General features: G+C 52.2%; 1 protein-coding gene and 1 long non-coding RNA gene across 3 annotated transcripts; one reads left to right on the top strand and one right to left on the bottom strand.

The window, feature by feature from the left end:
- Positions 1-84: 84 nt before the first annotated feature.
- Positions 85-20,517, bottom strand: CLTB (clathrin light chain B). Of its 2 annotated transcripts, XM_038534705.1 has the most exons (6): positions 20,130-20,517; positions 14,693-14,739; positions 6,328-6,445; positions 5,978-6,089; positions 4,197-4,250; positions 85-768 (listed from the first exon to the last, which is right to left on the bottom strand). In XM_038534705.1, the coding sequence occupies exons 1-6, from the start codon at positions 20,314-20,316 to the stop codon at positions 597-599; spliced, it is 690 nt and encodes a 229-aa protein (XP_038390633.1). In that variant the 5' UTR covers positions 20,317-20,517; the 3' UTR covers positions 85-596. The 2 variants fall into 2 exon arrangements, with proteins under 2 accessions (XP_038390633.1, XP_038390634.1); XM_038534706.1 differs by lacking the exon at positions 4,197-4,250.
- LOC111095534 lies at positions 1,877-10,986 on the top strand. Its single transcript, XR_005358151.1, has 2 exons — positions 1,877-6,108; positions 9,816-10,986. It is a non-coding gene; the product is annotated as an uncharacterized LOC111095534 (long non-coding RNA).
- Positions 20,518-21,914: the final 1,397 nt, after the last annotated feature.

Below are 21,914 nucleotides of genomic sequence, written 5' to 3'. Positions count from 1 at the left end.
GGAGTCTTGGTGTCCATGGCTGTAAGATGACAACAACAGAATCCCTATCTCACAGGCTTATTCAAGGATCAGAAAGGAGCAAGGTTGTAAAAGCATTCCAGTAGAGGCTGTCTTTCCTCCTGGAGAGGGAGGCAGCAGACATACACAGGTTTGAGACATCCACTTCCAGCTGGGAAGGTTTCTAGGGGGATAGCCTCACCTTCTCTCAAGGCCATGAAGCTGGGAAAATTCTAAGCACAAACTGAGCCCTGACACCAGTTATGGCTTCCAGAGAAATGAGAATGATAATAAATAAGTGTAAAAAGAGTTAACAACACACCCTTTAAGCCAAGAAAAAAAAAATACGTCAGGAGGGACAGTCACAATTTTGTGGACTGAGAGGAGGTGTCAGGGGCTGGGCCACAGGGCTAGGAGGGAATGAGGTGAGAGGGGGAGGGTTCCCCTTCCCAGCCCCAGAAGATGGGGAGGAACAGAGTAGGCTGCGTGTAGCAGCTGCTGGAGGTGCTGTAGCCACCAACGCCCCCCCTGGCCAAAGCAGCTGCTCCTCCTGTGCTCAGGCCCAGCCCATGCTTTGTGGCCATGCTTGTGACAGGCACCTAGCGGGACAGTGGCGTCTGCTTCAGGGACATGAGCACCGAGCGCAGGCGGGACACGTCTTTGCACTGCTTGCTGCTCTTGGGGTTGAAGTCACACAGCTGAGCCACTTTCTCCCACTCTGTGCCGGGGGTCTCCTCCTTGGATTCCTTCACGAAAGCCTCCTCAGATGCCCTGCAGGTAGAGACAGGAAAGCGGTTTCATTGCTGTCTGCCTTTTCCCTGAATCAGTGATGCTCTGCTCCCATTGAGGAAGGCTGCTTTGCCTGGCCCACTCTGGGGGGGGGGGGGGGGTCTATCCAGAGTTCTAGGCCCCAAAAACAGCCTAGCCATCAGAGGAAGCCTACTTTGGTCCTGCCTCAGGGCCTCTGCACTTGCTTTCACCTCTTCTTGAATACTTTCCCCTAGACCAGCTCATGGCTTGTCACTTTTCATTCAGGTCTGAGTGCAGGCCTCACCTCCTCAGAAAGGTCTTCCCTTGCCACCCTAACTAAAGTAGCCTCTTCCTCCCCCACCCCTTTCCCAGCCTAGCATTCTATTTATTACCTCTCCAGCAAGAGTTCCCAAACTGGGAATCCCAACACCTAAAGACTCTTGGAGGAACTAATGCAGTACCTCAGCTATTTTAAACATTCCCAAAAACTTAGCGGAGGCAGTACATTGACCAACCACCTTACTAACTAGAGTGCCTGATTCAGCATTGCCTCAGTGTTCTGTGGACCCTATAAGTGTTCTCCAGAAAAGAGCTGTAGTCAAATATACATAGAAAACTCGGGATCCCTGGGTGGCGCAGCGGTTTAGCGCCTGCCTTTGGCCCAGGGCGCGATCCTGGAGACCCGGGATCGAGTCCCACGTCAGGCTCCCGGTGCATGGAGCCTGCTTCTCCCTCTGCCTATGTCTCTGCCTCTCTCTCTCTCTCTGTGTGACTATCATAAATAAATAAATTTTAAAAATTAAAAAAAAAAAAAAAAAAAAGGAAACTCAGTTAAGGGCAGCCCAGGTGGCTCAGCGGTTTGGCGCCTGCCTTCCGCCCAGGGTGTGATCCTGGAGACCCAGGACTGAGTCCCACATCGGGCTCCCTGTGTGGAGCCTGATTCTCCCTCAGCCTGTGTCTGTGCCTCTCTGTGTCTCTCTCATGAATAAATAAAGAAAATCTTAAGAAAGAAAGAAAGAAAGAAAGAAAGAAAGAAAGAAAGAAAGAAAGAAAGAAAGAAAGAAAGAAAGAAAGAAAGAAAGAGAAAGAAAGAGAAAGAAAGAAAGAGAAGAGAAGAGAAGAGAAGAGAAGAGAAGAGAAGAGAAAAGAAAGAAAAGAAAAGAAAACCCAGTTAAAGAGATTCTTCAAAGCAAGACTTTCAGTCTGTAAATGTGCTAATTAATGTGCATCCCGAACCTCCAAGGTGGAGTATCAGATGCAGATAGAATCTACTACATTCCAAGTATATTTGACTATAGAGCTCTTTTTCACCCAGAATGACTTTACTCCATGGAGCCACGGCCTGGGGAATATTCCATGGGAGTCTTTGCTTTTGGATGAAATCAAGTTAGGCTGAAAATTGGTAGGTTTCTTCATCAGTTCAGAAGTTCTGGTGGGCAGTTCTAGAAGCCACTGGTTAAGGAACAATGGAGAAACAATGTACAGTAAATACAGTGTAGTGGACAAATGCCAATGTGGGACTCATCAAGAAAAAGATAATAAAAGATCTTCAGTGGAGAGGGCCGGGTCTATGTCCTATTTGGCCAGCAAGGGTCCCTGGAAAGCCCTTCTCTCCTTGTGGCCCTTTCTGTATCTCATGCAGGATCAGTTCTGCCACAGGCCAGAGAGGGAGCTCTCCAAGTGATCCCCACAGGCTGTGCGAAGGATGAGCTGCCCTGGATCAGGTGACCTGGCCCCTCCCTAGTGATCTTCCTTCCCCTCTTGTGTACTCATTTCCTAACCTATAAAGTGAGGATCAGAGCCTCCACCTTGCTGATCTGTCTTACTGACCTGAGAATCTAACAAAGTGGCAAATGTGTTCAGGCTTGGGAAAAAGTAAAGTGCTCTGTGGCACTGGAAGACCAGTGGCGCTGAGGGAGTGTTGTCTTAAGAGCTGTCCCCTGTAGGTCAACAAGGGACTGTCCTCTAATCTTGCTGTTCAGTATGTGGTGTGTGATCCAGCAGCATTGGCATCATATTACCACAGAGCCCACCGGAAATGCAGAATCATGGTCTCACCTAAGTTCTCTCCTACTAAATCAGAATCTCCTTTGAACAAGGTCCCTTTGAACAGTGATTCGTAGGCACAGAAAAGTCTGAGAAGCACTGGTCTAGACTCTTCTCCTCTTCAGAACCGCCCTGTGTGCTATTTCCTCAAGGGTGACAAGCACTGAACCCCCTATGGTAATATTGCCCAGCATTTATGCCCCTGTCATCCCCATTCTTCTGTTTGAAACCTCCTATGGATGTTCACTGCTTTCAGAATCAAGTCCCAGCTTTAAGACCAGGCCCAACAGGCATTTGGCAACTAGCCCTGAGCCGACCTCCTGTCCTCGGTGTTCAGCCATCCCCACGGCCCCATGGCCCACTCATGGAAGCTGCCCTTGCTTTCTTCTCACCCTCAGCACCAAGCTCGTCCCTTCTTACACTGTAGAGTCCAACTGAAGGTCCTGCCTCTGAAGCCTGCCCCAGCTCTCTCAGCAGATGGTGGCTCCCAGGGCTCAGTGTGTCCTTCCACACAGCCTTTAGGACAACACTCTCCTGACCATGAACAACTTGTAGAGATAGGCCTTGTCTTATTCCTGTTCCAACAGACTGGCATTGGGCAAGTGCCAGTAAGTACTGAACAGATGGGAGAGTGGACAGAAGGAAGGACCACAAGGCTGTTTCTCTGGTGGGTCCAGTGCTCTGTGAGAGAAATGTTAGCCCAGACAGCACCAGAGGCCCGCTGAGGGTGAATTCAGAGGGAGGAACAGCAAATACTTGGCACACACGCACGTGTCAGACATCACACTTTTGTCACTGCTTTTCCTTCCTCTTCACCCTCCCAACCCTGTCAACTACTAACCAACTGGGGCACCATCTGCCATCTCAGGTCTAGATTAGTCACAGTCCTGACGAGCCCCCAAACAGGAACACATGAGAGGGGCCCACGGTGGTCTAGGCAGGGTCTGGTTGCCAAACTCTGGCCGAAGCTTTGAGGAGGAGCAGTGCAGGAGAGAGGCTGGGGTATTAGTGGGAGCATCTTTTTTATGGCTCTGGCACTCAAAGTTTTGTTCAACAGAAGACTCCTTCACCCCACCTCCCAGCCCTAAGAGGCATCTCGAAAGGACAGAGTCAGGCTATTTGCCATTTGCCCCTCCCACCTGGGATGGCCAGTGCATTCTTTTTCTTTGCTCTGATTTAGCAAAGCTGTCTTCAGGCAGAATAGATGCTCAATGAACATTTGCTGCAGGGATAGAAGTGAAAGTGGGTGCCTGCACCACCTCCTGCTCTGGTCATTGCTCTGCCACCCCCTGGGCCCCTGCCTGGCCATACTCATTTATACCCGACAAGCAGGACACTCAAGCCATACACATGGGCCCTTGTCCTCTCCCACTCCCCCTGACAGGAGCAAAGGAGACACGTACACATAGCCGATGATATCAGCATCTGGCTGCTGGTAGAATGCTTTGTCAGCGATCCTTGAGAGGAAAGGGTTAGGTGGGGGAAGACAGATGGCAAGACAGACAGGCGGAGGGTTAAAGAGAAAGGGAGACAGCATTAGTACCTCTAGTTGGAGAGCATTAGGAAGCACAGTCCTGTAAGTCTCAGCAACTAACCACAACCCAGAGAGGAGAGCAGGGATCCTCCACGGCTTGTGTGCCTTTTCTAAAACTGCCCTGACCATACTACTTCTGTTCACAAACCTTCTGTGGCTCCTCACCACCCCTGTCTGTCCAACCCGGTTACTAGAGGTCCTCCACACATGACCCCTCATTCTTGCCTTCTCTCCTGCCACTCCCTGACTTCCTGGGGCCCAAAACACAACAGCCTTTTATATTATGCTGTTCCCTGGTCTCCCCAACCCTGCCCTAATGAATTTCCAGTCACCTTTCAAAGCCCAGGTCCTAGACACGGAGGTCCTTCTCCTACCACAACCCTTGCTTCCACAGCCTTCCTGTAGAGAGGCCTAGTGTGAGTTCACCAGCACATGTGTGCTTCTCTTTTCCAAGCTCTTCAAGGATACAGAGTGCGTCCCTCTCTGCTCTGTCTCCGCAGTGCCCAACCAAGAGCCTGGCATGCCCTTCCGTGCAAGCCAGGTACCCTGAAGGACACAGCCTCAAGGGCAGAGATGGTGGCCAGACTCTCAGAAGTGGTCTGAGACCATTTCTATGGAAGTGCCCTTTGGTGGGCATCGCTATCTTTGCCTGCCATATCCATCCCCCTTCTTCCCAGGAAGAGCACCCTGATCGTCTTTGGCAGGATCAGGCTGGCTCCACTTTAGTCCCTGTGGTTTGGGTGAGAATGACTCCGTGCACAACCTAAGGAATGGGACTATGGCCAAGGCTGGGTCCATCACAGAGTCCCTCCCCTGGTACAATCTCTGGACCCGGGATGGGCACAGGACCCACACCAAACCAATAAGGGTCAGATCAAGGATTTCAGCTAGAGCTGTGGGAGCAAGATGTTATGTTCATAGAGGTTGCCAAAAGAGTACAGCAGAAGGCTGGAGCTGATGGTGGCCATCTCTCCCCCCACCCTGCCCCATTCCAGGGCAAGAGAGAAAAGTGGCATGGAGAGACAGTAAAAGTGAGTGCCAGGTGACTTTGTCTGAGCCCCTGAGCCTAGTACTGCAGTCCCACCCCTGGCCTTTTCTGTTTTACAGGCCACTAATTTCCTTTTACTCTTTAGCCTCTCTGGGGTGAAGCATTGTCATTTCTACAAGCAGTACAATCCTGTACCCAGGTTGGTTCTTCACTCCCCACCAGGCCTGTGCTTTCTGTGACACTAACTGCTGGGCCCTGGGCAGTCTGGCTCCCGTGCCACGGTCCTGAGACCTCTTCTGCTGACTGCAGAACTTGCTTCCCTGTCATGGTGATATGACAGCTCAACAGTGAACCACCTCTGAAGGGCTCTGAACTCCACAGCAACTGAGGAAGCAGTCCCAAGGGCTTCAGCTTCTCCTTTATGTTCTTTTTTTTTTTTTTTCTCCTTTATGTTCTTGCCACCAAATCATCTAGCCTCAAGACGGTCATCTCATAACTTCTCTCACTGTCCACATGGCTGGCTTCTTGTCCTCAAGTCCCCTCATATTCCCATAGCCCCCTCATGTCCCTGTACCTCCTCTCATGTCCCCACAGCCCCCTCATGTCCCTATAGCTCCCCTCATGTCCCCACACTCCTCTCCTGTCCCCATAGCTCCTCTCACCGGTTATTGATCTTGTTCTTCTCAACTTGTTCACTCTGACGCTGGTTCCACTCCTCCAGGTCCTTCTTGGCTTTTTCCCGCCACTCCTGTTCTGTCACCTTGGAGGCAGCATCTGTGACCCCCACAGCAGAGTAAGTGGCAGCTTTCCAGTGGGAATGTGAGGGCACAGCTGTCCCAGCTACTCCTCCCATCAGCCCCCAGCAGGCAACCTCAGGGCCCATCCTCACCCAATACCCCATTAAGGCAGTACAGGGGTGGGGGGGTCCTGTACCCTAAGGCTTCCCCACCCCCACGTGTCCCAAAGAGCCAACGCAGCTGGGAGCTGCTCCCAGCCTCAGCCCTGTACTTACCCAGCTCCTGCAACCGTTTCCTCTGCTCCTCTCTCCACTTGCGGATGCTCTCAGGTTCCTGAGTCAGTCTGTCAGCCTGGGCAATGGCTGCATAGCCATCCGCTGGACCGTTAGCCTCCTAGGGCACAAACACACACCGGTGTGAACATCCTGCACACCTGCCCTGTTGCCTCTGCTTACTGAGTACCTGGACACCCCCCACATGTGGCTGCCTCAGGGGTCTCCAGCAACCTCCCACCTGCTGCCTCCTGTGACTATACTCTGCCTTTATTGTCATTGTGCCTTTTGCCAGCGGCTCTCCCCAGTGGGGGATCCTGGGTGAGTGACATGGCCTCTGTGTGCCTCACCTCCCTCATTAGGAAGCAGGCTCAGTAAGAGTATCCACTCCTTGAGGCCCCTGGGTGGTGCAGTCAGTTAAGCATCTGTCTCTTGGTTTCAGCTCAGGTTGTGATCCCAGGGTCCTGGGATTAAGCCCCGCATCAGGCTTCACACTCTGCATAAAGTCTGCTTGAGATTCTCTCCTTCTCTCTCTGCCCCTTCTACCTACTCATGCTGTCTCTCTTTCTCAAGTAAACTAATTAATTAAATATATTTTTAAAACATTTTATTTATTTATTCATGAGAGACACAGAGAGAGAGAGAGAGAGAGAGAGGCAGAGACACAGGAAGAGGGAGAAGCAAGCTCCATGCAGGGAGCCCGACTCGGGACTCGATCCCGAGTCTCCAGGATCACACTGTGGCCTGAAGGCGGCGCTAAACCACTGAGCCACCCAGGCTGCCCAAAATTAATTAAATCTTAAAATAATAATAATATCCACTCAACACTGATAGAAGGATGAAATGAAATGAACTTAAAAATGTAAAGAATCTTAAATACTTCTTGGCACACAGTTGAGTCCGTGTTACTGTTATTAAAGTCTCTCTTGTAGGCTTATTCACTGCTAGCACTTCCACAGTTGGAAATTACCTCACTTTATGATATGTTTGCTTGTCCACTGTCTGCCTTCTCCATCAGAATGTCACCTTTGTGACAGCAGGGTCCTTGTCCAGCCTGCTCATCACTGCGTCCCCTTTGCCCAGCACAGTGCCTGGCACACAGAAGATACTCTGTAAACATCTGCTGAGTGAACAGGCAGCCCCGAGACAGGCAGGACGGCCACGACTAAGATCACACAGTGGTGAATCTGGACTCTGCAGCCAGACTGTCTGGGTTCAGATCCCATCTCCATGGCTTACTAGATGTATGTGTAGCAGGGACAAGTTGCTCAACCTTGCTAGGCCTCAGATTTCTCATCCAAAAATGAGAATAATGATAAAACTACCTCTGCCTTGTGAAGATTTGACGTGACAGTTTTTGTAAGACATCTAGAAGAGGGCCCCGTGTGGAGTGATGGCTCAGTGAGTGGTAGCTAGAATTATTATTATTCATTCTCATCTTCTAGGGGAAGAAATTGAGGCCAGGAGAGATGGCATGATGTGGTGCCAGGTGTCCAAGCCTCAGACTCCCTGGCCAGGGCCCTGCCCACTTCCCTGCACTGCCTGCCATAGCTAGGGACTCCAAGTGCTGGGGGCTGAGAATACAGCCGGCAAGGATGTGACTCCCCTCTGGTCTCGCAAAGCCAGAGACCCTTTCCAGCCCAGCCCCATCTCCTGCCACTCAGCCCCACACATTCCAGTCTGCGCACACCCCCACACACTCCTGCTGCCAGCCTCTGGCTCCTCCTGCTTTAGCTGGAATTGTTTCCCTCCCCTCCCTTCTCCAGCTGATGAAATCTTCTTCCACCCTCTAAAGTTGCCAGCTCTAGGATATCCACCCCCCTCGGCAGATTTCACACCCCTTCATCTCTCTGCTCTGTCACCGCCTTCACCTTCTGCATGAGTGTCTCCCTGCTGGACTAGGAGCTCCCAGTGGGCAGAGCAGGACCTTGTTTATAGCCTCTCAACCCCTGCTCCATCCTTTCGTCTTTCCCTGTGCTCCTCCTTCAAGCACTCATCAAAACTGTCAGGAACAGGGGCACCTGGGTGGCTCAGTCTGTTGGATGTCTGCCTTCATCTCCGGTCACGATCCCGGGGTCCTGGGATGGAGCCCCACACTGGACTCCTCACTGAGTGGGGAGCTTGCTTCTCCTTCTCCCTCTGTCCCCTCCCCGCCACTTGTGCTCTTTCTCAAATAAATAAATAAAATCTTTTTTAAAAAAAATCAAGAACATTGGTGCTTAAAGTCCTCTCCCCACAAGACAGTGTCTGGTGTTGCCCTGTGTCAGGGGTGCTCCTCACTGCCATTGGCACCATCAGTGCTCAATAAGCAGTGACTGCGTGGATAAACATCCCAGGAGCCAGATGCACCCAGGTCGGAGGAGGTTCTAGGTAAACATTTGCTGAAAGGTGTGTGGGCAGCCAGGGTGAAGGGGCACACAGTGGGAACACAAGGGCTGCCGTCTCCAGCTGTCTGCGGGGAGAGGGAAGGGCAGACCCAGGGCAGGGTGTGTAGCCCGGCACCTCCCTGGAGTGAGGCCCACCCTTGGGTGGGACCAGTGGAGCACTGCCTTATTCCAGTTTCTGGCACAGCATTACACTTCAATTTAGAGAGTCTCTCACCACACCCAAGGGGCCCTTCCAGGGCTCTAATCTGGAGAACACAAGCCAATGGCTAATGTTGAGTGTGCCCCACCCTGTCCCCTTCCAGGAACAACCCTGTTCTGAGGCCAAGCCACCAGGCGCCCCTACCTACCCGATCCTAGAGCATGTCCCATGTGTAAATAACTGCAGTTACTTCTGTATATGTGTTTATTGAGGTGTTGTTTCATTTTCTTCATGGCACTGCTGGCTACCTGAAATGACTTGTTTACATGTTTACTGTCTCCACCCCTGTGCCCCAGCCCCAAGAAAGTGAGCCCCATAAGGACTGAGACTGCCTGTCTCTGTGTAGTATCTAGAACAGGGAAGTCCTGGCTGTAGGATGATCTCTAGAACATTTATTGAATGAAGCAGCATATGCTCAGGCTTGGGAACAGTGATGAACAAGACAACCTGTCCCTTGGGAGTTTGGCAGGGGTAGTCCCTCACAAACGAGGACCGTGACTGGGGTACACACTCTAACACAGGCCAGGTAAAGAGCAGGGACAAGGGAGGACACGGTCATTCCAGTCTGGGGCAGAGGAGGATGGGAAGAGACAGGGAAAGGCCATTTTAGACCAGAACCGACAGTGTAAGGTCCCTGTAGGGCCAGTGCCTTTGGGAAACTCTTGAGTACAAGTAATGTTTCCAGGCATGGGAGAAGGGGTGGCGGGATGTGGGCTGGAGAAGGGTCTCTTGGGCAGGAGTTTTGTCGCACTGCTGTCCTTCAGGCCCACCACCTCCATAAGGCCTACCCTAAACTAAGATTACCAGGTTATAGGGCTTTAAAGCTTGGAGAGAAATCACAATTAAATAGTTCTCTTTGATCTTTACAACCCTACACGATGGATTTCATCATCTGTGTTTTACAGGTAGAGAAACTCTAGCTCCAGAGTCCCAAGGTCACCCAGCCGGGAACTGGCAGAGCCGAGATTCCAACTGAATTCCTGGGTGTGAACCTACCAGCCACGCAGCAGGGACCTAAGTCACTTGTGCATCACGTGGTTTGTGAAGCACTCTGTCTTCCCCGTGAGTCTACTTCCCCAAGATTAGAGCCGGTGCCTACTCCTCTAGGTGCCCCCTGCCCCATCCCCCATCTCTCTCTTGCACCCACACACTACCACCCCTCAGCTCACTCCTCAGCATGACCAGGAACTTAGAAGAAGCTTCCTTGGGCTGCAGAGCACTTTTCCCAACAGCCCTGCGGGGATAGCAGGGCAGGGCCTCGAATCCCCTTTTGACAAGTGAGAAATCAGCTCAGAGCAGCCAAGAGAGTAGTCCAAGCTCTTGGGTTGGGGATAGCCAGCAACGAAGCCCAGGCCTTCTGATCCCATCCAAACTCTACTGCCACAGCCCACCACAGCACCCCAGCCTGGGTGCGGGAGCAGCCTTGAGGGCCACTTAAACCCCCGTGGGTGCTTCTCAAGGCCCCTAGAGCAGCCGCACTGCAAATCCACGGGCACCACATATCCAGGTGTACAGCTCAGTGTTATTCCAAGCACATTGTGCTCAGAGGTAGCTATGCCTGAGGCTCAGGGTGTGAAGCTTGGCTAAGCTAGACTTGCCTCCTCCACTTGTATACCAGCAGCACCACCCACTAACAGGCTCTAGCTGGGAGCTGCTCCAGGGTGGGGGTGGGGGCACTCCCCTCCCATCACACCATCCCTGTAGCTTTGGCCTCTCTGGGCTCCCTCAGCACACCATCGTCTGTGGCAGGCCCCAGGCTCCAGGCAAGGCCCACAGAGACTGCCTTACCCTCTGTACCTTTGCACATGCTTCTTTATCAGCCAAGACCATGTACATGCCCACTTCGAGCATCCCTTCCCTGTTGCGCTCTGAGTGCAGCACCTGGAGCCAGAACCAGGTTCAAGTCCCAGCTCTTCCCAGCTATGTAATGAGAGTGAGCTATTAAACCTCCCTGTGCATCCTCCTCTTGATCTGTAAAATGGGGACAATGACAGAACCTGCGTCATAGGGTTGTTGGGAGGATGAAATGAACTAATTAATACATGTAGAGCTCTTGGATGATGCCTGACACATTAAGAACTTGGACTCCTAGTTCTTGATACTACCTCTGTACCTGAGCCCTTACCTTCCCGCACCACCATTACTTCTTTCCAGGTCTCTGTCCTCTATCAGAAGCAAGCTCTTTGAGGACAACAGCTGGTATATTTGCTGCTGCATCCACTGCCCTGAGCACGATAAGTGGTCTAACAGCATATGAGTTGACTAAGTAGAGGGACAAGTGGCTGCCTGCAAGCAATGTGGAGGGTGCAGGGACAGCCTGGCACACAGCACCAGAGGGACTGGGCTTTAAGTCCCCTCTTGCCACTCACTGGACGTGTGACCTCTGAGAAGTCCTTTCCCTGGGCTCCTTGTGTCTCATCACCTATTAAATTGGAATGGTGACATCCCACTCAGACTGTGAAGTGGGGCCCGCATGGGATATCTGCTGTGGGCCTCCTGTAACCTGCAGAGGATGTGCACCTGTGAGGGCCAGCAGGGCTATGTGGTTCACCTTTGGGCCCAGCAGACCCTGTGCAGCGGTCTTCCCCGCCCTGGAAGAGCATAGCAGTGTTGACAGCATGCTGAGTCCCGAGAAGCACTTTGCTGGCTCCTCTTCTCTGGCCACTCTGGACGAATTTTCCTGCCCCTGACCCTGCCAGTGAGCAGTGAGGTTGGGGGGACATAGCATAGCTCCTCTTTAATCACTTAGTATCCCATAGAGGAAATCAGGTCACAGGCCAGCTGGCCAGGCAGGCTCCCCAGGGGCTGAAAGAATGCTCTGAGCCCCCCACCCCACCTCAACAGGGAAGGGGCCAGAAATGACCAGGACCAAAAGGCTACAGTCAGAGCCGGGCTTCTGTTGGTCCAGTTCCCTGGCACCCCTCTCCTGAGGGACCCTCTGCTGGACATGACTGTGAGAACCTCCAGGGGTCAGGCTGGCGAAGGATGTGCTGTGACTCCAGAGACAGCCAGGAGAATGAGGTATATCTGTCTTTGGGATTGTCCAGCTAAAGCTAAGCTAAGCTGAGCTGCTGATTCCACTAAGTAGCTCAGAGGGGGATGATGGCAGTGCGTGGGAGGAGAGAGAGTTTGTGCAGGAGGAGGGAGTCCTGCAGGGGCCTTCTATCCCTGTCCCTGGCAGTGCCAGATGGAACTGGACTAGGTGCGGGCAGACTTATTCTTACACCTTGAGGACCAGGTTTATAGCCAGACCCCTGGTGGGCCAGAGGTTGCCAGGAAAGAATAAGAAACATAGCAAGAAAGCTCTGCCTAGGATCCTTGAAACCACTGGGTATGTACAAGCAAGGCTTCCCCCCACCTTCCTCCTGCAACACAAACCAGACCCTGGTCGATGGTCAATTCTACAAAAGTCAGCAGGTCTCTCTATCTAAGATCCAGCCATTGTGGCCAGCCAGTTCCACCAACAGATCAGGGGCAGGAGGTCTAGGAGAACCTGAGCTTTGCCTCTAACTTCCTGAGTGACTTACCTACTTCCTGACCCCTCTCCTGCCTGTCAGGATTCAAGGAGGACATGGAGTGAAATGATTTACAAATAAATGTGCATAGGCTATTAGTAGCAGTGAGAATAAAAGTTCCCACTGAGATGGGAAGGAGGCCTGGGGTCTCCTGTATCCACCAAAGAGAGAGTAAGGCTGGGCAGTCAGGGATGGAGAAGCCTCAAAAACCCTAACTTATAGAAAGGGGAAATCATCTTGCTCGTAGTGTTCGAGATATTTCTGCAGTGTTAAGTGTACCTCCAGCTCCAGGTCCACTTCAGGACACAGACCTTTTGGGTCAGGCGAAGTCCTTTTGAGTGTGCCCAGGATAGGGGCAGCCTGGGTCTCAATGATTTACCAGACTGTACAGAATTAAATGCTGCTTAGTGGGTTCTCTCAGGCCCAAGAGGACACAAAGCTCCTAAAGTCCTAGAGACCGACTTTTCTAGCTTGCTGATAGTTGAGTAATTTTCCAGAAATGAGACTTGGCTAGGTTCCCTGTGTAAGGTACCAGCCCATCCCTCTTACATAAGAAAGTATTGTTTATTCCCCACTGAGGATTTGGGAGGCCAGCTCCTCAGTAGGGTAGAGCTCAGGAGATCCTGTAGCTGCAGCCCCAGGGGTCAAGCTCTTTGACTAGTTCAGTGGGAATGAAGCCTCATCTGGTGAAGACTTCACCCTACCCAAGCATGGGTCAGGGGAAATGTTGCATCTGTGGGGTCCCGGGAATGCCATCTGAGGTCCAACTTCTCCCAGTGTAAGGACTCTTAAACTGATTTGTGTATAAAGGAGGGGAGTGGGGTAGGTGGGTACAGAAAGAAGTAGTCTAACTAGAAATATCCTTACTAGGTGTTGTGGGGGGTGGGTGGAGGGGTATACAAGGTCATTATGAGGAATTTTAAAACAGTCCAGTGGGGATCCCTGGGTGGCGCAGCGGTTTGGCGCCTGCCGTTGGCCCAGGGCGCGATCCTGGAGACCCGGGATCGAATCCCACGTCGGGCTCCCGGTGCATGGAGCCTGCTTCTCCCTCTGCCTGTGTCTCTGCCTCTCTCTCTCTCTCTCTCTCTGTGACTATCATAAATAAATAAAAATTAAAAAAATAAATAAATAAAATAAAACAGTCCAGTGAAAGTAAAAGCCTTTTCTTTTTCTTATCTCACCCCTCTAGCTCAGGGCTAACCACTGCTAACAGCCAGTTAGCAGCCAGTCAGCAGCCAGTTAGCACTGTTAACAATGTTAACAGCCATTGCACATCCTTTCAGATATTTTGTGCAAATGTATTTCTAAAATAAAAAACTGGACTACACTGTGCATATAATACTGTAAAGGGGCTTTTCCACTTGATATATTATGGGCATCGTTTCATGTCAATACAGAAAGCTCTGATTGCTCTTTTGAAGAGCGTGGTTTTCCAATTTACCTACCCACCCAGGCCCTTGACCTGGACACTTAAATTCTTTCTAGTTTGTTCTTTTTTTTTTTTTTTTTACTTTTTATTTGAATAGAGTTAACATACAATGTTACATTAATTGCAGGTGTAGGACATAGTGATTCAACTTCTGTGTATGTTATACTATGCTCTGAACATAGTCTGCTATAATCCTGCAGGGGCGCCTGGATGGCTCAGTGTGTTGAGCATCTGCCTTTGGCTCAGTTCATGATCTCAGGGTCCTGGGATCAAGCCCCACGTTAGGCTCCCTGCTCAAGGGGTAGTCTGCTTGTCCTTCTCCCTCTGCTCCTCTCCCTGTACTCTCTCCCTCTCTCTCAAATAAATAATAATAATCCTGCAAAGATCTGGGAGTCCTTGTCCAATTCCTCCCTTAGGGAATATTCTAAGAAGTGGAATCTCTGGATCAAAGACCTGTCCACTTAAAATGCTCAGACACATTAGAGATGGCCACTCAGTTCAGCTTCCCACCAGTGGCACACATGCGTGCAGGGGCCAGTGGGCACCATGCCACTGTGGGCCACTTTATCTCTTCCTGCTGGACATCACCATGGGCTACCTGAGGCCATACACCATCAATCCCTAGCTATTGTGGTGCTTATTCTTTGTGCCCTTCCCCAACATGACAGAAGAAAAAGAAAGAAAGAAAAGAGGTCAAAACCCTTTATGTTCCCACCCCAGTGCATCAGTCATAGTGAATAGAATAACTTGGAGCCCTAATCCTACTGATGATGGGGCCATAAGTTACTGAGACCCAGGCTGTCAGTCTCTACCACTGCTATGATAGAATCTTGCTTACCTGAAACACATCTCCATTGATCGTGGTCCCCATATCCTCAGAACCAGCTAGAGAGAGAACAAAGACATGGCAGTATCCATTACTCAGCTTAAAGCAAGCACAGAATGCATGGTCCCACATGAGCATCCCAAGTGACCTCTATGTCCATGCCTGTATTCGCACCCCCTCCCCGTGCAGGCATTCTGGATACATAAATAAGTTGGGCTCAATCTGTAACTGTTCACAATGCCTTCTCATGGCCATTGTCACACTTGATTCTCACCAACCTTGTGATGAAGTTATCATCCCATTTTACAGCTCGAACTGAGGCTCGGAGAGGCTTTGTGATTGGCAACAGCTGCCCAGCCAGCAACAGCCCTCACCTACCTGAAAGTAATTTATGCTTGGCCATGGCTAGGACTGGGCTGATTGTGGGGCCTGTGCTTGGTGGGCAGGCAGAGGCGCTGCGGGCTCAGGGCTCAGGGCGGTGTCTGCTGGAGCTAAGAAGAGGGGCTTAGCGCGTCACTGCCTGTCCCCGCGGTGCCTTGAGCAACTGCTCCACCTGGAGAGCAGGAACTGCAGCCCCTATGTTTCCTCCCTTTGTTCCTCCCAGAAGGATTTTCTTTTGCCTTCAACAGTGACTCCTCCCGGTCCCTTTCCCTGACAGCTGATTAGTCACAGATTCCTGTGGCTTTTGCTGCAACACTCTCAATGTTGCCCTCTGCTCTCTGTCCCCCATTCAGTCTGTCTGCTCTGCTAGTGGCAAACACCTAGAGGGCCATACCTGGGTCCTTCCTCCTCGCCACTGTCTTCCCCAGAGGTGTGCATGGTACACAAGACTTAGCAACGGCTCAGAAGCTTATGTTTAAAATAAACATGAATGAATGCATCAGAAAAAAGAGCACATGGCTTTCGTCTACTCATAGGCCTCCCTGACTCCAGCTTTACCCTCTCCCAACCCTCTTTCAAACCAACCACCAGGGATCCCTGGGTGGCGCAGCGGTTTGGCGCCTGCCTTTGGCCCAGGGCGCGATCCTGGAGATCCGGGATCGAATCCCACATCGGGCTCCCGGTGCATGGAGCCTGCTTCTCCCTCTGCCTGTGTCTCTGCCTCTCTCTCTCTCACTGTGTGCCTATCATGAATAAATAAAAATTAAAAAAAATAAAAAAAAAAAAACAAACCAACCACCAGGGCTGACATTTTGTAAAGCGTACACTTACCTACATCACTTCTTGGCTTAAAAATATAATAAACCAAAAAAGAAACCCACCTACCAGGGACCACAGTGGACTATGGAGTCTGCTTCTGCCCTGGGAACTCAGCAGGTACTTTCCCTCTGCCTGGAAGGCCTTCCTACCCATATCCACTGTTCCCTCACTCCCTTCGGCCTCTGTTCAAACGTTGTCTTAGTAGGGGCCTTCCCCGACCAGCTGGGACATTTACCCCTCTTGCCCCTGCAACAGTCTGGTACGCTTATTTGTATATGTGCTTATCATCTATCTTCCCCACTTGAATGGCCCCTTGTGAGGGCAGGGACTTTGTTTTGTCCGATGCCCAGCATCTAAAACAGTGCCTGACACATAATAGGACTCAATAAATATTTGTTGAATAGGACGTCAAACCTCAGACCATAGCACGTGAGAACCTCTACGCTTGGGCCCTGCCTACTTTCCTGCCTCACTTCCCACCAGTCCCACTCACAAACTCTTTTCTGGGGGACACCTGGTTGGTACAGTTGGTTGGGCATCTGACTCTTGGTTTTGGCTGGGGTCATGATCTCAGGGTCATGAGATCAAGGGTGTCAAGCCCAGTGTCGGGCTCTGTGCTTAGTGAGGAGTCTGCTTGAAACTCTTTCTCCCTCTCCCTCTGCCACTTCCTACTTTGCACATGTGCTCTAATAAAAAACTCTTTAAAAATAAACAAACAAACAAACAAACAACCCTATTCTGGTTTCCTCCTTCCCTAAACACACTGGGCTGCATGCCATGCCTTTCTTCCTCCTCCTCTCTCTAAAGAATGCTCTTTGGGAGTCAGTCATTCTCCAAGACCCAGTTCACAGGTCACATCCTCTAGGAAGCCCTCCATTACTTCCCCTACTTCTCTAGGCACTGGAGAAAGGTCTCACCTCTGGGATATCCCACAAGATTGTACAGCATTTCCCACCCTCTTATGCAATTATTTGTGACCTCCCAAGGGTCATGCATTCCCTGTCAAGCCAGGCTCTGTATCCTATTCAGTTCCTAAGGGTTCCTGCACAGAATAGGTGAGCCGTCAGTGTTAGCTAAATGAAAAACGAACTGTTCTTTGGAGTCCACTGTTACCTGCAAGGCCTGCCTAAGGCCTCTCAGAAACTGTTGATGCCTCCCAGCAAAGAGCCACAGGAAACCACATGAGCTTCCCATAGATGGACAACTATACCTTTACTAGCCAGATATGGCTTTAAGCAGGAGCCACCATTATTTCAGCCTGGGAATGGAAAGGAGGGATACTTAATTTCATGGAAATAATCCCTGATTCATATAAATTTTCAAACAGGGATTGATTCTGACCAACTATGTCATCTGTCATCCCTGCTCTTTCAATTTAGGGTTACTCCTGCATAGGTGGCTTGGTCTCTAAGTTGGGCTGGGGCTGATGGGGTTTTAGTGGCAGCATCTTCTGCAAAGGGGCTCCTCTACCAGGACCCAACATTATCAGTGTTCATTCACAATGATGCCAGGCTGTATGCTTGACCTTTCTGGAGTAGAAGCAGCCCCGCTCCACACCACTCAGACCAGACCAGTCTTGGGCCGCTGGTCCACAGTCCTGGTGCCCACCCTGGCCTTCAGAAAGTCTCTCTGCCTCAGTTTCTCAGTCCTGTGAACATTCTTCTGGAGATGAAATTTCAGCCTCTTTGAGAATCCACACACCCACACACAGAACTGAGTATCTGTTCCCACAGTGCTTTCTGGTTATTGCACATTTACAATCATATGTTTGCATTCAGAGGTCTCCAGAACAGAAGCCCAGCAGATATGAGTCCCACGGACAAACCCCATGGGCATTGCTTCTCTCAGATTCCTGACCCCTTTTGGAATAAGGACAGAGAGGGTCCAGAACATTCCTGGGAGCTTACTGAGGCCCAGCAGGGGAAACTGGCTTGCCAGGAACTGACTAGGCAAGTCAGGGGCAGAGCCAGGACCGGGCTCAGAAATCTGGGTGTAAAAATGTAAACCTGCTGGGCCCTACCCAAGGCTGACGAATGGAAACAAAGTGTCCGTTGCTCAGGCTGGCCCCAGATCCCAGCCCCAGAGGAGAGACTCAACATGGCTCAGGCTTATATCAGACACCTTTTTCCCCAGGGCTAGCAGGGAACCCAACAGCCGGGCACTCAGCACAGGGGCATCACGTAGGAGAACAGACTCAGAGGTGTTGATTGGTGGCAGCTCCAGAAGCCAGCTTCTCCCAGCTCCCAGCAGGCCAAGGCAGTTTTCCTCCTCCCCATCCAAGCTTCTGGCACTCATTACCGGTCGGGGAAGATTACTTGCTCAGCACCATCTAGGCCTAGAAAGGTCAGATCAATTCCATCCTGTCTGGCCACTTACTGAGCCACCATCCCATAATACCTCCCTGATCCTCAGGCCCCACTTAGGAGGGCAGCCGAACTTTTGCAGCTTCAGAGGTAGGAGTCTGGAAGACCTTCAGAGGGCCATGTCTCTGCTTCTCTCCCTGTCCTCTTGGGTCTGGGGTCAATCTGTGCCCTACCCCTGCCACAGAGAGAACCTCCTATCCAGGCTGTGAGCCCCTAGAGCCCCACTGTCCTGGAAGACACCACAACCTGCTCAACTCCCAGGTGGCTCTGACTGCCCTCAGGCTAAGTTCTACCTGCCTTTCTCTCTCAAGGGGTTCTGGTATCAGCTCCTCTCAGCAGGACCTCCTCCAGGGCACACCAGACTGAGAAAGCTGGTGGTTTCACAGAGGCAGTGTGGACTAATGAATAATGAAACACACAGGCATTTCCTAGGAACTCCCTGGGATGTGAGGATCCATGCCAAGGTGCCAGGAGCTGCTGCTTCAGAAGCCCTCCACTATCAGCTGGGTTGGCAAAAGCTACCCCTCCAACCCATCACCTCCTAGGGTGACTGCTACAGCATTTGAAAGAGTGTGAGGCCCAGAGTTGAGAGGGCTCGGATCAAGTCCCAGATCTGTCACTCATGGCTGTATGACTTGGAGCAAGACACTCAGGCTCCCTGGGCCTCCAGTTTCTTAGATGTTACAAAGGGCTTGTTACATTTATTATATCAAGAGATTTGGAGATGTTTCAAGCTCCTCAAGCCACAGAAACTTTATCTTATTCATTTCTGTATCTCCAGTGGTCCTGGCACACAGTAGACACTCAGTAAAGGTTGGATAAATACAAATATGACAAAAAAAAAAAACAAATATGACTACAGGGAACCTAACTTGTAAATGCTTAAAAAAAAAAAAAAAAGTAAGCTAGTGCTTATTCCAATAGGCCCATAAACCCCCACCAAAATGACAACAGCACTGGCTGTTTTAGATGCACCCATGAAGCTATCTACTTTTTAATTACATATTTTAAGAAACTGTTCTTCCCGGCCAGAACCAGGACAGGAATATCATTGATGAAAATGCTATCACCCCTGTGATAGGTCCTGAACCCAGATCTAAAACTAAACTCAGTAGCCCTGGACTCCCTTTAGAAGATGGTTAATAGAAACCTCAGGAGGGCAGGACCACATCTGACTGCAGCCCTTTGTGCTCTTGCCCCCACCTTGGTATCTAACTCAGAGCCAGGTGTATGGAAGGCAGTGTGGTCAGGAGGAGACCCTTTCAAGTCTGACAGAAACAGGTTTAAATCTTCACCGCCAGTTACTAGTTGTTTCAGAAGTGTACCTTTGGAGCCTCAGTTTTGCCATCTCTGAAATAGGTTCAATAATGCATGTGAGGTGCCTAGCCCAGTGCCTGCAGGATGCAGGGGGGTTTGCGTGTTCTTGAAGCACCCAGCATTCCCCTGTTTGGCCGGCTGTGGAAAAGAGCTCAGACCGAGGGGCTCGGAGGTCTGTGGTTCTGCCCATCCCCGCAGGGCCGAGCTGGGAGCCTGGGACAACCAGGCAAAGGGGAGGCTCAGGCGGGGACTCCGAGGGCTGGGCTGTGCTGGACTGCAGAGCCGGCAGTGGTGGAGCTGGCCCTGGGATGGAATGTCATGCCAAATTCCTGTCCGCGGAGCCACGGGGTCCCCGGTCCCGGGCAGGCAGGGCCTCGGATGAAGCTCTCCACAAAGATTCCTCCCCATCTCCACCAGGTCCCTCTCAAACGCACACAGCCCGGGGCCTGCTCCCGACCGCCCCGCAGGCCCCGTTCACGCCCCCGCAGGGCCCCGGGCCCGGTCTGCGCAGCGCGGCACGAGGGCGCGAGCCCCAGGCCCCCGGATCTCGGGCCCCGGCACCGACTCACCCCCGCCCGCGGGTCCCGGCTGCGCGAGGGCCGCATGGCTGCCGGCGGGTGCCCCGAAGCCCTCGTCGTTCTCTATGCCCGCGATCTCGCTCTCCTGCTGGGCCAGGAAGGCGGCCGCCGGGTCCTCCTCGGCCGCCTCGGGGGCCCCGCTCTCCGACGACGAGAAGAAGCCGAAGTCATCAGCCATCTTCGCCGCGTCTGGGCCGAAGCGTCCGCCCGGCGCTCGGCTGTGCCCGGCGCGTGTCCCGCGCTGCGCCCGGCGGCCGCGACGCTGTCACCCGAGCCGCCCGGGGAGCCGGCCTCGGCTGGGACGGGCTCGGCGCGGCGGCCCGCACGTCCTCTCCGCCACCGGGCCCGGCTCGCCCGTCACTGCAGCTGCAGGCGGGAGGAGCCGGGACGGGAATGCGGTGACGTCAGCGGGCGAGGGAGCGGGCCCGCGGCGCGGCGGGAGGCTGCGCGGGGCGGCCACGGGGGGGCGGCAGCGGGGGGCGGGAGGGCGGCTCGCGGCGGCCACGGGGGGGCGGCAGCGGGGCGGCGCGGGGCGGCGCGGGCGGGGGCTCGGGGGCTGGGGGCGGGGCGGCCCGGGGCGGGGCGGCGCTGGGCGGGGGCTCGAGGCCAGCGGGCCGGGCCAAGGGGCCGGGGCGTGAGCGGCTCAGACAGCAGAGTTTGTAGGAGCCGGCGGGGCCCCTTAAACATCCCTTCAGTATCAACCGGCCTGAGAAAGACCTAGTTCATCCAGCGCGGACCGGCAACCCTGGCCTGGTGTGGGGGCGGCACCGGGTGGGTCGCTACGCAGGCCTTGCTCCTGAGTCATTCTACAAGTTCCTTTGCCTAAGCAGGCAAATGTGAATCCCATTCTTATGAGCCTCCCCCTCTATAAGAGGCAAAGGAGACTTGGAGAGGTGACACTATGTCCCACTGCCTCTTGCCTCCTTCCTGCAAGTCCAGGGCTTTCCCCAAAAGAAAGGCCTCCTTGCTAAAGTGTAATTCTTATGCATTTCTCTTCATCATTTAGAGTGGCTTCAGCTCACACCGCCAGAGTCTGATGACCTGACTGGGCCTCTACCGCAGAGACTGAGTCCCTTAAATATCCCTTCAGTATGAAACTGCTGGAGGATTGCAGACCTCATTTATCCAGGCAGCCCGCCACCGTCCACCCAGCCACCCTCATTAAACAGTCTGTGCCTCCTACGTGCCAGCTCTTCACCAAGCACCAGGGCAACAAAACGTGGTAGTAAAAGCCAGCCTCGGCCACAGAGAGATTACAGTCTGTGAGACCAATACACTGCAAATGACCTGTCCCATCATCCTATGTGAGGTGCTCTGAAATTTGAATATTAAACATTTAAACCCAATTAAAAACTCCCTGGGAGACCCAGAGAACCACCATCAGATTTGGACATTGGGACTTTTCTCTTTCTGATTTCGAGATTTGAAGGTCAACTATGAACTGGAAGAGAGAAGGAAAAGATGCACCCTAAACTGTGAGTAGCGATTCCCTTATGGGGTGGGGAGTAGAAGCAGAGTTGGGGTAAAGGGAATTTCGCTTTTACTCAGCAATACTTCAATGTAGGCCTCAATTTTATGAGAATATAGTTGCTTATTAGGAGTGTGAAAAAGAAAAATACTTAAGGCCCTGCCTGTTCAACCTGGTCCAAGCACATTCCTCCACGATGGTCACAAACCTCTTGTTCCCCCAACCGCAGGCTCAGGTTCTGGAAAAACCTAGAAGGTTTGCTAGTTTAACAAATCAGCCATAGATGTCAACTCCAGGTTTTGTGAAGA

The sequence above is a fragment of the Canis lupus genome, chromosome 4, assembly GCF_011100685.1.
Source record: "Canis lupus familiaris isolate Mischka breed German Shepherd chromosome 4, alternate assembly UU_Cfam_GSD_1.0, whole genome shotgun sequence".
Taxonomy (NCBI): domain Eukaryota; kingdom Metazoa; phylum Chordata; class Mammalia; order Carnivora; family Canidae; genus Canis; species Canis lupus.
The sequence above is the reverse complement of the archived record's forward strand: the minus strand, read 5'-3'. Positions and strand labels throughout refer to the sequence as shown.